The 14,194-nt window shown below is 35.5% G+C and overlaps 2 protein-coding genes and 1 non-coding gene across 3 annotated transcripts; all 3 read left to right on the forward strand.

Moving 5' to 3' along the window:
• Nucleotides 1–602: 602 nt before the first annotated feature.
• CBG13180 lies at nt 603–2,908 on the forward strand (the record flags this gene model as incomplete). The annotated part of the gene is made up of 13 exons (XM_045243818.1): nt 603–605; nt 656–916; nt 962–1,152; nt 1,200–1,307; nt 1,351–1,441; nt 1,495–1,600; nt 1,645–1,757; nt 1,805–1,932; nt 1,979–2,104; nt 2,149–2,385; nt 2,429–2,583; nt 2,628–2,765; nt 2,814–2,908. The coding sequence occupies 13 exons, from the start codon at nt 603–605 to the stop codon at nt 2,906–2,908; spliced, it is 1,752 nt and encodes a 583-aa protein (XP_045095085.1).
• Nucleotides 2,909–12,357: 9,449 nt separating this feature from the next.
• CBG13181 lies at nt 12,358–13,929 on the forward strand (the record flags this gene model as incomplete). Its single annotated transcript, XM_002641287.1, has 5 exons — nt 12,358–12,392; nt 12,606–12,705; nt 12,759–12,836; nt 12,884–13,260; nt 13,719–13,929. 5 exons carry the CDS (start codon nt 12,358–12,360, stop codon nt 13,927–13,929), a joined length of 801 nt encoding a protein of 266 aa, XP_002641333.1.
• CBG25124 lies at nt 13,588–13,696 on the forward strand. Its single transcript, XR_006672594.1, has one exon. It is a non-coding gene; the product is annotated as an RNA transcript CBG25124 (non-coding RNA).
• Nucleotides 13,930–14,194: the final 265 nt, after the last annotated feature.

Raw genomic sequence — 14,194 nt, forward strand, 5'->3', positions numbered from 1 at the left:
ATATGTAATTTGTTGTCCCGAATTTGATTTTTAAAAAATTAGGCCGATACCTCTAACAGCTCTCAAGTTATGACCCTAAGCATGGGTGGACTTGAGAACCTGCAACGCACTATATTTTCAGTATATTGCTATAGCTATAGATATAAATTTCATTCAGTTCTGAAAGTCTTATAGCCCTCTCTATTTAAATAATTTTCTATCCGGTTTCTTAAATGATTACTTTATGTGTACTTCTGAAATATTGGCATCTATAAAGAAATTCTATCAACCTCAAGTGACAGGAGGACGACGACTTCAATTGTTTTTTATTTGAACGAAAATAGAATTTTTTCCAATAAATTTTTATATTTATATTTTATATTCAAAGACCAAAGGTGTGATTGTAGCCCCCGAAAATTCTGACTCAGCTACGAACATCACATTTGCTTTATAATAATCAAACTTTTCAATTTTTGCGTCATCACCGGAGCAAAAAGGTTCAAAACTGCCAAATAGCAGCTCTGTTGATCAGGATCTTTCAAAAAAGAGAGTTATTTTTGATGAATTAGTTCGATATTGCTGAAAAATAGAAACCAGCGTCAAGAAGAGCGGATAAAAATCGGATGGTAAGTCTGTGCCGAAAATCAAGATTTCCAAACTTGTTTGACTTTTTGAGGATCTTATAAAGAAAAAGTTCGAGAAGAAAAAGAAGAAAGCTGAGAAGAAGAAGAAGGAGAAACAAGCTCAGAAGAGATCAAGCTATGTGACAAAAACAGAAAAAAAGAAAAAGAAGAAAAAAGAGAAAAGAAGAAAGAGGAATTCGAGATCCAGAGATTCCTCAAGTTCAGAAGATTCGGAAACATCAGATGAGAGTCAGAGACAGTTGAAGACTGTTCAGTCAAAATTGGCAATTGATGCGGCCAATATTGATAAGAAGGTTGCCCTGAGTTTTATAATATGAATATCTGATTCTAGTTTTTAGTACCGTATGGCTGGTGCGCTCTTCAAAAAACCAGAAGATCCACCAAATTTTGCTCGTAAAATCTTGGAAGCAGAGTGGAGAGAAATGGCTATAGATCAAAAAGTGACCTATGAGACTGTCAAAACTCTGGATGGATATCTCAAAAACCGAGCTGAACTCAAATCCACAGACCATGTGGTCATTGCTGAAAAGTACTAATTTCTATTTCAAATTGGGAATATATCTTCTGATTTTTCAGAGTAGATAATGACGATAAAAAAGCAACGACTCGTCTGAAAATTCTGACAAAATTTGACGAAGGGCGTTTTGGAGCAATCTACATGGTTCAGAATGAATCGGCTGTCGAGTGAGTTGTAAAGTAGAATATTTTGAAATTTTGACTTTATCAGCAATGATGTGGTGTCGGTTGGAAATTCAAGATTCATGATGAAAACTGCGTTGAGACAGTTATCGAGTCCTCAAATCGTTTATCGCTTATCAGTTAGTGATTTTTCTCTATAATTCTGAAAAATTCTGACAAATACAATTTCCAGAGAGAAATCAACGCTTTGAAGACACTTTGGTCAAAAGGAAACGATAAACCGCCACGTATTCCGCCGATTCTTCATCAGGGAAAAATTCTAGGAGTCCCGTTTTATGGTACTTGAAGACTTCAATGAAATTATAGAAAACCGAACTTTCAGTCACCAACATCTTCGATGTGAGCTTGGAGAAATGTCGAGAGCAAATGGGTGGAGGACCGTTTTGTGTACAGTCTGCATTCCATATTGCACAGGAAATTTTGTCGGCTTTGAAAGTATTTCGGAATTCGGATCTTTGAAATTCTAGAATCTATTTTTTCAGTTCTTGCATCGTTATCAAATGGTTCATCGTGACATCAAACCAACGAATATCGTCTTGAGCTATCAAAATCGCGATCAATGGTATTTGATTGATTATGGGGATACGATAACGGTTGGCAAAAATTCTCCGTATGGTTTTCGAATTTCAAATATTTCAGTCAACTTAAAAATTTAGATTGAGTCCCCCGGATGGTAACACATTGCCTTATTTATCACTTGAAGCTCACGATCTTCTGATTTCCAATTTGTATTCCAGTTTCCAGCAAGATTTGGAATCGTGGTTTTATGTTCTGGTTGATTTGTAATTTTAGATATTCTAGTTTTGGTTCCCAACCACATTTTCAGAATGAAACCTCTTCCATGGAGAGACAACAATAAAATTGACAAAGTGGCCTCGATGAAAAAAGATTTCTTGAAGAGCTTGCCAAATCGAACTGCAGACTTTCCATCTCAAGTTTTGGAAATTTCGAAGCTTATCAGAACGGATTCCTATCCGGTTTACCCGGAGATTTCGAGAAAACTTGTAGAAGGACTGACAACGAACAGAAAGACGACTTCTGGAGAGAAATGGACTCCTGAATGGTATCCTGCATTTTTCTCATTTTTTTTCGATTTCATTTTTCAGGTATGATCGATCAGCAACCCGGAAACTGAAATCGCAACAACAAAAAGCGAATAGACAGAAGAGGTCAAAGGAAGTCTCTGAAGCGGAGACAACTACAACTGGGGATAGTACGGAGACCAATGAAAAAAAGGACAGAAGTGTCTACGTTTCTGAAAGTAGGCAAAATTTATAAAATTCTGTTTTTCCAAATTTTTTTCAGTTCGCCCAGTGGCTCCTCAATTATTAGGATCGAATCACAGAAAGGCTTCAACACCGCCTGGAGTAAACGCCAATGCTACAGCTGTGATGGTAGATGACGACGAGCCACGTAGAAACAGTCCTGTTCAGAAGCAACAAGGTAACCTATTCAAACCCTTTAACATTCTTTTGACTTCCAATTTTTCAGACCGTTCGGCTTACTTCACCGACTTTCCCATGGTTCAATCTCCTGACGCTGGGGGAGGAGGAAGGAAGAAGTATCGATACAAACCAAGAAAATGATCTACTTTTTTTAGTTCTCAAAATAAAGTTTCTGATTACAAATTTCTCTAATTATCTAATTATATCTTGAAAGACCTTCATTTGTTGAGACTGTGGTATTATTCTGGTACGAATAGATCGGAGCTGTGGAAGAGGTGGCCGAAGGTCAAACTACTATAACTACCGTAACCTAAAAATACTGTTATTTTCCAGATTTATTATCTCGATTTTCGTGCATTTTCCGTCAATTTTTCACTATCAAAAACATTGATGTTGGAGAAAAGTAACAGAAAACTCTATGAGTTTTAGGTTACTGTAGTTGTCGTTGCGAGACCTTTGGCCACGACCACCCTCGTTTCTATTTCACATTCGTAAGCTTTCCATCTCGGGCGAATTTCACCCGCCCCGCCCGCCCGGGTGTGGCGCCCGCCCGACGCCCTATACATTGCGGTCAATATCTATACGACCCTCCTAGATTTTCGGCGCACAGAAAATACTAGAAGAGATATCAAAAAACAGTAAACGCCATTTGATTCACAATCAAAAACAACCTCCCGAGACAAAATTTCATAATTTTAGCACTTTCCCTGAACATGCACCGTCCAAAAAACCCATTTGCAAGCGGTCAATATCTATACGACCACCTGGAAAAATGAAAAATCTCAAGTATTTTAGAGAGCAAAATTGGACTTTTTTTGGTTGTAATCTGTTAAAATAGTCCTAAAACAGCATATTTTGACAGTTTATACAAAAACTGACAATTTTCAGTCATTTTTGCCATTTTTCAGATTTTTGGAATAAATCTTGAATAACTTGGCTCCTAGGTAAGATTTTGAGCTGAACATTAGAGGGAATATTTTAGTAATGATCATGAACATGTTGCAAGTGTTCAAAGCGTTTTGAGCCTCGGAAACTTGAATCTGAGCTCGAGCTTTGAGCTGAAAAAGTACACCCAACTGAAAATTTTTCAAAGCTGTCTAAAATGTATGAAAGATGTTCTGGGTATTTTAAATTGTCATCAAAATTGTTATTTCGTACTGAAAATTGAATTTCAATAGTTCAATCAAGTTTTTTACAGAAATCAGAATCACCGAATTTCAAGGTCAATTTTTCAAATTTCAGCTTGGCTTCAATCACAAACAACGGTTCAGAATACCATAACAACAGTTAGTACATAATTCGGACTACTGCAAAAGTAATTCCTATCAATTTCAGCTCAAAATCTTACCTAGGAGCCAAGTTATTCAAGATTTATTCCAAAAATCTGAAAAATGGCAAGAATGACTGAAAATAGTTTTTTTTCTGAAACTTGAATAGAGGAATCAGTTTTTGTATAAATTGCCAAAATATGCTGTTTTAGGACTATTTTAATAAATTACAACCAAAAAAAGTTCAATTTTGCTCTCTAAAATACTTGAGATTTTTCCAGGTGGTCGTATAGATATTGACAGCTTGCAAATGGGTTTTTTGGATGGTGCATGTTCAGGGAAAGTGCTAAAATTATGAAACTTTGTCTGTAGAGGTCATTTTTGATTGTGAATCGGATGGCATTTACCGTTTTTTGATATCTCTTCCAGTTTTTTCTGTGCGCCCAAAAACTAGGGGGGGGGGGGTCGTATAGATATTGACCGCCCTGTATTTTGAAACGCCCGAATTAAATTTCATTTATTGTTTTGCGTCAAAAAATATTTCAAAAAGTGTGGCGCGCGTTTAATCATCGTGACATAATTTTGTTGGACCACGAAACCGGGCGTATAGGGCGGGTGTAGGGCGGCCCGTTACCCTGTCGGGTGACGGGCGTTTTCGGGAGGCCCGCCCGAGATGGAAAGCTTACACATTCGCATACCGTAATATGTCAACATCTTTCTGACCGATTTCAAAACTTTTTCTTGTTCCACATTCGGTCTCAATTTGCATATTACATATCCGTTTTCCATCCCATTTCCCCTCTCAAGTTGTTGCAATCGCTGCCTTCGAAATGGGGTGTTAACAGTTAACGACTTCAACGAGAGAGTGTGAAGAACGCGGAGACGCAGAAAAATGATCTTTCGGGAGCGAGGTCTCAAATACAAGAATCGGTTGGAGGGATACTTAACACTGATCGTTTTCTCCTTTTTTTCTTTCTTGTTCTTCTTCATTTCCTTCGGTAAATAGACACTCAATCACACATATTTTCTGGCAGAAAAAGGAGAAAAAACGAGAGAAAAATGGATGAGAGGCTAGTTATGAACGGTTTTAAACACAAGAGTGACACTCACTTGACACTCACATTTTCCTTCTGGCTTCATCTTTTTCTTTTTTTTTCTTATTTTCTCGACCGTTTATTTTTTTTGTTTCTTTGTCTGGAGAGAATGCGTTCAGTAATGTTGTTATGTTTGTGATTCTTTGTATTTATCTGTGGAACTACTCATTATCATGCTTGAAAAGTCCGGACCCGGTTTTTCATATATACAAAATTCAGTTTTTTCCTAAAATAATATTTTGTTCAAAAAAAAAATTAACGACGTTCCGTTCTTTGCAGTTGATTATTTTACAGAAATCCGGGCCGAGAACATTGGGAAAAAAACCCAGGCCCGTTGCATGTATGCTTACTAATTTCTTCCATAATTTCGAATTTTGTACCTTTGGGATTATGAAGTTGTGGAGCAAGAATAGCATATGAATCTCTCTTTTTGGAATAGTTAAGGAGAAAACATTTTTGTAAATTTCCGAATTGAGGTACCATGTTTTCTCTAACCCATTCAAACCATCAACTTTCAGCCATATATGTCATTCTCTGTATAAGATATTAGAAAGTGATCAACTAATAGAATATTTATCATATTATCATAAATATTTTATCAGTTGGCCGTATTTTGATATCTCTAACGGGAATCGAGATAATTGAGCTCAAAGAGGACGATCTGGATGGGCCTCTGTTGAAGGAAATACGGTATATTTTTCACCATTTTAGTGACCAGTCTTAGTCAATTTTTGATGTATTTTAAACTATTTTGTACTTCACTAGGACAATTTTTCAAAAATTTCTCATACCCATCCGGTACATGGTCATTTAATTGTGCTTTTTCGGTTTAGTCTTTGAGAATTTCAGAACCGTGTTCGACCTAGTTTAGGAAAAGTCAAATTTTTGGCCTGTTTCGGATCATTTCTGAAATGATTGTCATTCTCTGGGTTTAAAGGGGGAGAGGACATGAAAAAACATAACTGTCTCGAAAATTTGATCATAAATGCATCTCTATGGTTACATGAAATTAAAAAATTTATTTCGAATTTGACCTTGGAGCTTGTTTTCCGAAATACGGTCTCTTGGTCTCTTCTATGTATTTCGCCCCCACTATATATTGTTTTTTTTTCTCTTTTCAAACAAAAAATATTTCATCATAATCCACTTGCTTTCCACCAGATGTTTCAACAATATTTAGCAACACTCCCATCTCCTGGTGTCAATCTTCAATCCCCTTCTCATCATTTTTTACACGAGAACCCCACCTCCACCATAGATTTCTTTGCCTCATAAAAATGCTGTGTCATTTTCTCTGCGTCTCTTCATCTTATACACTATTCTCTTCTCATAACCAACTGCTCTTCCATTTCCCAGCATGTTGCTCTCTCGGGACTCCCGTTTCTGATTCCTTGTGCTCCCAATAGGTTGTTCTCGCCCCGATTGCAATTGTCTCAAATTTCGATTGTATTCGTTCCTTGTTCCCCTTCCCTTCTATTCAACGTTTTTCTTCCGTAGCAAACATGAAAATAGTAGATCAAATTGAGAGTTGTCTGACTCCCTTAGAGCTTAGTACAGTTTTCTCACACCTCCGGCTCTATGGCAAACAGAAGAAAAATGAAGGAAGGGTCTGGTCTGTTGCTGTGAGAGGGAGAGAATGAGCAATTCAAGGAGCAAGTACAGACAGGAACAATTACTTTTCAACAGTGAATTTGGCAGATTGATTCATTTTTCTTTTTTTTTCGGCTCTATGGATTCAAAAGCTCTTAGAATAAAATTCGTAAAGTTGATCTCGAGCGCATGTTTTTGTTTTTCCTATTACTTTTGACACAACCAAAACTACCGTAAACCCTTTAGAAGCCTACCCAAACTGTCAGCTTTGAGCTCATATAGCTCATTTTCTGTAGAAGTTATCAAAAAGTGGTCAACTAGTGAAATGTTTATCATAATATCACCAATATTTTACCAGTGGACAAATTTTTTATATCTTTAACGGGAATTGAGATAATTGTGCTCAAAGTGCACATATAGGGTAGGCTTCTACCTTGAAACTAACAGAGTTTTTTTTTCATTCTGCCAGTGGAAATTTTGATTTTTTTAATGAATCAGTCTGAAACTAAAAGCTCAGATTAAAGCTTCCCATGATCTTCCAAATATCCGCTCCTCTCTTTTTTTCCTTCAAGTTCTTTTCATGATCCCAATATTTGTTTAATTTTTCAGATTTTTGATACGCTAAACTTTTTTCGGTTTCATTGACACACGTGATTTTGAACAAGTATGTACCTCTAGAGCCAATAAGATGCCTTACAGTTTTAACTCAATCCCATACTACGTTCTCTGACCCTTCAAGACACTTGAGAGCTCTCAAGTACATATATCGTACGATACGATATTCCTTCTAGTTTTTTAAAATGGACATCCATTTATATATAGCTAGCCCAATAGCACAACTCTGTAATTACTCAATGATGTCAGGAAAAACCCCGAAAAAATGGAACGAGGCGATAGTTATTCCTATAAAAAAAAGTAGAAACTCCTTCTAGCCCAAACCAATTCAGGCCTATTAGTTTCATTCCGTTATTTGTAGAGTTTACGAAAGGTGTATCCTGAAAAGAATCAATGACCATCTAGCAAATATTCAATTTTGGAGTGACAGCCAACACGGCTTTCGAGTAGGTAGATCAACAACTTCCTGTCTGTTAGAATCTTTAAATGAATGGACTTCTAGTCTTGAAAGAGGGGATCAGGTAGACATAATTTATTTTGATTTCAGTAAGGCTTTTGATAAGGTACCTCATAATTTATTACTTGAAAAGCTGGCCTCTATAGGATTAAATTCATATCTTAGTAACAGAACATTCAGGGTAAAAATCAATAATTATATTTCCTCGCCTAAGCAAGTAGTATGCGGAGTTCCTCAAGGTGGGGTGTTGTCACCAGTCTTGTTTTGTGTCTATGTTAATATCCTGAGCGCAGAAATTTCATCGCCAGTGCAAGTAAAATAGATTGCTGACGACCTAAAAATTTACTGCCCAATTAAAAAAGGAGACATGGGAGGATCTCTGCAAGAATCAATCAATAAAATCTATGAGTGGTCAATGAATGCTAAACTAGAATTAAATCTATCAAAAACCTGCTGCATCAGTCTTGGTAAAAACCCAAAATATATACATTATTTCCTTGATAACGACAAAATTAAACGGGAAACTACAGTTAGGGATTTAGGATTTATGATCACTGATAGATTAGATTTCTCTAACCATTGGCAGAAAGCTATCAATAGGGCGAAATATGCTAGTTACTCTATTTTTAAAACTTATCATAGCAAGAACGTTAGATTAATGTCATTACTATATAAGACTTTTGTGCGACCGTATTTCGAATATGGAACGGTGGTAGCCGCTTACTATTATTACTTTTTTCATTTTGTAACCAAAGTGTTTTGAATTCAAAATAAAAGTTTCGAATACGGAAATTTTGTTTTAATAATTTCTTTATTATCGTATTTCCTCTAATAGAGGCAAACTCCAACCATCATCTTTTAACTCGAATATCTCGATTCCTATGAAAGATATCAAAAGTTGTTAACTGATGAAATATTGGTGATATTATGATAAGTAATTTGTCAGTTGACAAAATTTTTCTTTCACAGCAATCGAGACAAATGGACGGAAAGTTAATAGTAAGAGGGCCCTTCTATTACAAGTTTATGGTCCTTTGTGATCCAAATTTTCGGATCACTTTCCGTTGTCGAATTTTTTACTCAAGTTTTCAAATTGATTGGAAAATTCAAATAAATCCTTTCCCGCCCAGAATGTAACTTTTCTCCTCTTCTCCATTCACCTGCCCGTTACCCTCCAAATTTATCTTTTTTTCGAAGGTAATTCTCACTTTCGAAATGACGGTACAAAGAAGAATAAAAATGAGAGAGAATAGAGTATTGCAAACAGAAATGGACAGAGAAAGTTGTAGAAGGAGAGAGAAAGAGAGAGAGAGAGAGAGAGAGAGAGAGAGAGAGAGAGAGAGAGAGAGAGAAGACAAAGAAAGTGATAGTGGTGACATGATGAGATTGTTCAACTTTTTCCTCTTTTCCATTTCTGATGTCTCTAAAAAATTTTCCCTATGTTTTCTTATTTTTCAAATGGCATCTGGAGCTAGTCACCACAACCAGATGTCTCATTCCTGGGGTGCTGAATGAGGGTTATAGAACTTGATTTATTTTGTCACACTTTTTTTCAATTTTTTCTTTTTTTTTTGCTCAAAAACTGGCTCAATTTTGATAGGAATAGATCGATTTAAATGATTTTTAAACGAGTGTTCACCGATTTTTTCAAAATGAAAATGTTTGGAAAATATGACCGGAAAAATAGAAGCCCCCTCTAATAGAAGGGCACTCCAAATTGAGGGATTCATAAAGTTTCAATGTTTCTGAAACCGGATTACTGTAGATAAAAATCTCCCTTTCTCTGAAATCCAAACCGTCCTCTGGTCTTTGTCGTTCAAACTTTTCACATGTTTTTTTTTCGAAATTCCTTCTCCTCATCATTATAACCTCATCATCTGTAGATTCCAGTCTATGTACAGTATGTACAAAACTAAAAACCGCCCGACCCAAAAAAAAAACGAACCAAAAAAGGGTATACAGATATGACACACATAACGTGAGAATAGAATATAAATGTCTGCGTCTCTATTATCATCTGTTCACTCTAATTGTAGGTAATTGAACATGAAAAAAATCAACGGAGAGAGAAAGAGGGTTAGGTTTGGGTTTCAGAAGTACGCTGCAATATTGCGGTTTTTGGTCATTTTCAACTTTCTCGGGGTGTTAAAAATGTGGCTGAGTCAGTCTTGTATACAGAATTTGAGAATTTTGCCTGATTTTTCTGGAATTTTCATTTTTTGAACTTTTTAACTTGTCTGAGAAAAGGTATTGTCTAACCAAAGTTACTAAAATTATTGTGATTTTTTACGAAAATTTTTCAAAATTCAATTTTTTTTTGAGATTTCGGAGAAAATCAAAAATCCAAAAAAGAAATTTTGAAAAATCTTGAAATTCCAAAAAAATAAATAAGGTTTTCAAAATTTCAAAGGTTTAAGAAATTTCAAGAATTTCAGGTTTTTTTTCAAATTTTCAGATCTTCGAAATTGCTGAAATCAAGAATTCCAACACCTAAAGTCTGAAAATTCCAATTTTAGAATTGTAGAATTTTTTGAGAAAATTCAGAAATTCAGAAATTCCGAATTTCATATATTCAAAATTTTCCTAAAATTTAAAAAAAATTAGAATTTTCTGAATTTAGAATTTCCAACATTAAAAGATAATTTTTCAAAACTTTTCTAAAAATTCAGAATCTTTCACAAATTGAGAACTTCTAAAAAATCGTTAAATTCCCAGGACTTCGAAATTTGCAAATTTTCCGGAAAAACATAGAAATTCGATATTAGAAACTTTTGATTTTTCAAAAATGCTCGATTTTCAAAATTTCGCAGCTGATTTTTTTTACTTGATTTTCAGTGATTTCTCACATTATTCAGGGTTTTTTTTGGAATTTTCTCTCAAAATATCTCAAAAAACCTGGAAAACTCGGGAAAAATCTGTAAAAACACTGAAAATCAGTAGAAAATTCACCGTACACCACCTTTCTTATCAACCACTTCTCCATTAATATATAAATTTTCTGTCTCCATATAAAAAAGGTTTCATAATCAATTATAAAACAAAAAATGTATCATATGCATTCAAATGGAAAGTCATCAGTTTTTTTGTAAACATCAATCAATTCCTCAATTCTTTCTCTTCTGTTTTCAATGTGTTATCACCATCTTTGTCATACATATCATCATCATCACCAACAGCCATAAAATGTGTACGGAACCCGTTTCAGCTGACATTCTTTCTTCTGGTCGACAAAAGGACTTTTATTTTTATGCGAATTTCCGTTCCGAAATCATAATATTTCCTGTATCTTAATAAGTACAGTAATATCTTATTTTTGTTATCTTTCATTTCGGATCTTCTTCTCGCAAATCTGACCCGAGTACGACTACCTATTACTAATACATCTTTATATCGTGTTAATCGATTTTAATTAGACCCCAAAAATTCTTTTGACGTCTTCTGATGCCAATTTTTAAGGTGTATTGTAAATTATATTCTCAGAAATCAAGCATTTTGTGAATTATTGAAAGCAACGACTTACCGTAAAACCTGTATTAGAAGACCCTTCTATTGTTCCAAGGTACCTCCGGAGAGCCCTTATACTCGAGGGCCCTTCAATTAAAAGGGGCCCTTCTAATATAGGTTTTACCGTATTTTTTCAAAACAATATTTTTTCAAAACTTAAAAAAACATTTTTCAAACAGCTCCCTACTCAAACTTCCGCAATCTGCCTGAAATGTTTTCGAAAATTTCAAAGGTTTCTGAATATCGTGAATGCTGAATACAACTTTAAAAATTTCTTCCAGAATCTTAGGAACTTCTAACTGTAATTTCCAAATGTTCTGATACAATTTTTTTACAATTCACACTGTCAATTTTGAGCCAATTTATCTCAATTCCTACTCAAGATATCAAAATGTGTCAAATGACAAAACATTTATGATATTATGATAAACGTTTTCTTAAATGACCAATTTTTACTATCTTTGACCGGAAATGAGATAAATTGGCTCAAAATTGAAAGTTAGGTTCTGAAAAATAAGTTCTATGGTTTCATCTTTCATTATCTATCTCTCTTATGTTTCTAGACATTTACCCCACTATTTTTCGAAATTTTCCATCAATAATTGTGTTCTTTATCTGCCATACTCAGACCATAAAACTGTCAAAAACGCTTATCAACTTTAAACCATTCCTTTCTTTCTGTCTTTCGATACTTTTTCACACTTTTCAAACCAGCATTCAACCCATTTCTTCATTCCTCCTATCTTGCCACGTCATCTCCATCCCGAGACACCCATGTTCTGTTCCGCTTGTTTTTTTTGCAATTCCTTTTCCTTCTTTCTACTTTCTTATCGTCTTTGATTCTCTGTCGACTCTCTGAATCTCTCTGTGTTATCTATCCTTACGATCATCATCCTCATCATCAAAAACCGTCTCTTTTACATTCCTTCTTTAGAAGCTTCGTTCCATGTATCCTAACTTTTTCTTCAGTTCTTCCTCTTTTTTAATTCATTCAATCTGGAAGTTCTTTCTTGCAAAGATTACTGTACCCCAAATTTTTTAATATCAGCCTTTTTTCAGGTAATGGACGTTCCAGCGGCACCGCGACCACACTCCAAGTTTGTTTAACATTTTTTTCTTAAACTTTTTAGTTTCTGAGAAAAATTTTCAGTCTAATTTTCATTTCTGAATTTCTGAATTTCTGAATTTCTGAATTTCTGAATTTCTGAATTTCTGAATTTCTGAATTTCTGAATTTCTGAATTTCTGAATTTTCAAATTTGAAAATCCTCTTCAAAAGCATTTTCAGACTAATTTTTCCCATTTTTTCAGCAATCAGCGCCCAACACAGGCATACTATGTGCCTAGAAAGCTGCTCGAGTGTGGTCGCGGCCCGCAATCAAAACCGACGAATACTGAAAAAAATGAAAAGGTTTTTGAACTAATTCGAAGGTTACTGTAGATACTATGAGTTACGTTTTTCAGCAAATACAAATTTCTGCCCAACAGAAGCAGAAGCCCCGCCCACTTATGGAAAAAACCATCACGACTTCTTCTTTCAAGGTTCGCCGTTCTTCTCTTATCCTCATAACCCTCATTCAAATTTTCAGGAGAAGTCTAACCGTCAAAAATCAAACGCCCCCGTATCGAAGAAAACGTCTTCTTCGCCTTCAACCACGTCTCCACGAAAATCTCCACCAGCAATGACTCCATATCAGCCACCATTACAGTATCCCTCATCGCCACGAGACCTTCATCTAGTTTCGTCGACGCCTTCATCTCGTTCTTCATCTTCCATGAGCTCTTCTGGAATTGCTCCACAGGTGTCTCCAACGCTTACACTGTCTTCGCCACGTGTTCTTCATGTAAAAGGAGGTCCTCAGAAGTATTCCTTGCCACGTCCCAATGCATTTGCTCCAATGATTGCACAATCAGATGAGAAGGAATGTATTTGTGACAGAAAGAAAACGCATGTTGTTTGCAAAAGGTTAGTTTTTTTTTTCTGTTCTAGCTTAAACTGCCTTAAAAGATTTAAATACAACGAAATCTGGAAAATTTTTTCAACATTCAAATTTAAAAGTTTCGAAAATTACATGAAACAATCGTTCTTAATTGAAATTTGGATAATTCATAATGACATCAAAAGAATCTTTAAAATCCTCTGCAGAACCTTATTTTTAGTACCTCTGAATCGCAGAAAAACACTCTTTTCTGTTTGACTCCGCCCACCGCACACAAAACATAGTGACGCGCGGAACCCGCAAAGTGTCGGCACATGCGCTAGGTTAGGTTCCCGCCGCTCACTTCCCATTTTGGTTTTTACCCTGATAACCAAGGTAAATATTGTTCGACCTGTCGAGAGATTGTGTTGAAAAACAATAATTTTTGTAACAGCTTCTTCGGGGTATCCGTCGAGGCGAAAAATATTTACTTCAATAATTTCAGATGCGGTTATGAATGCGTCGGACGTGTTCAAGTAACTTGCGGACAACATCCATTGATTCTGGCATTGAATGATCTTCGTGAATGTCCAAACTCAGTTTGCCACAGTGTTCAACTTCTCGAATGTGACGAATTCGGAGACGAAGACGTTCATGACGACAATGTGGAGCAATTACTAGCAGAGCCAATTGAGAAGATTGATTTACAAGCCTAAAGTATTCTTAATTTCAGAGTTCTATCGAATGCTAATCTTTTTTTCTGAAAATGAGCTAAACTGACAACCCTTTAATTTCTAAAATTCTAAAAATTGCACTTGTGACACCTACTCATCCGGGTAAATCTCACTGTTCATTTTCAGTTTTTCTAATTGACTAATTTGCCATTTCGCTGTACATTGTGATGCTTTTTTTTCTTATTAATGATATTGTCTATTCAATAAAACGTGGGCGCGCCGCAGGTTGCAAAGTGACACGCCCCTT

The sequence above is a fragment of the Caenorhabditis briggsae genome, assembly GCF_000004555.2.
Source record: "Caenorhabditis briggsae complete genome, chrIII, whole genome shotgun sequence".
NCBI classification, from domain to species: Eukaryota; Metazoa; Nematoda; class Chromadorea; order Rhabditida; family Rhabditidae; genus Caenorhabditis; species Caenorhabditis briggsae.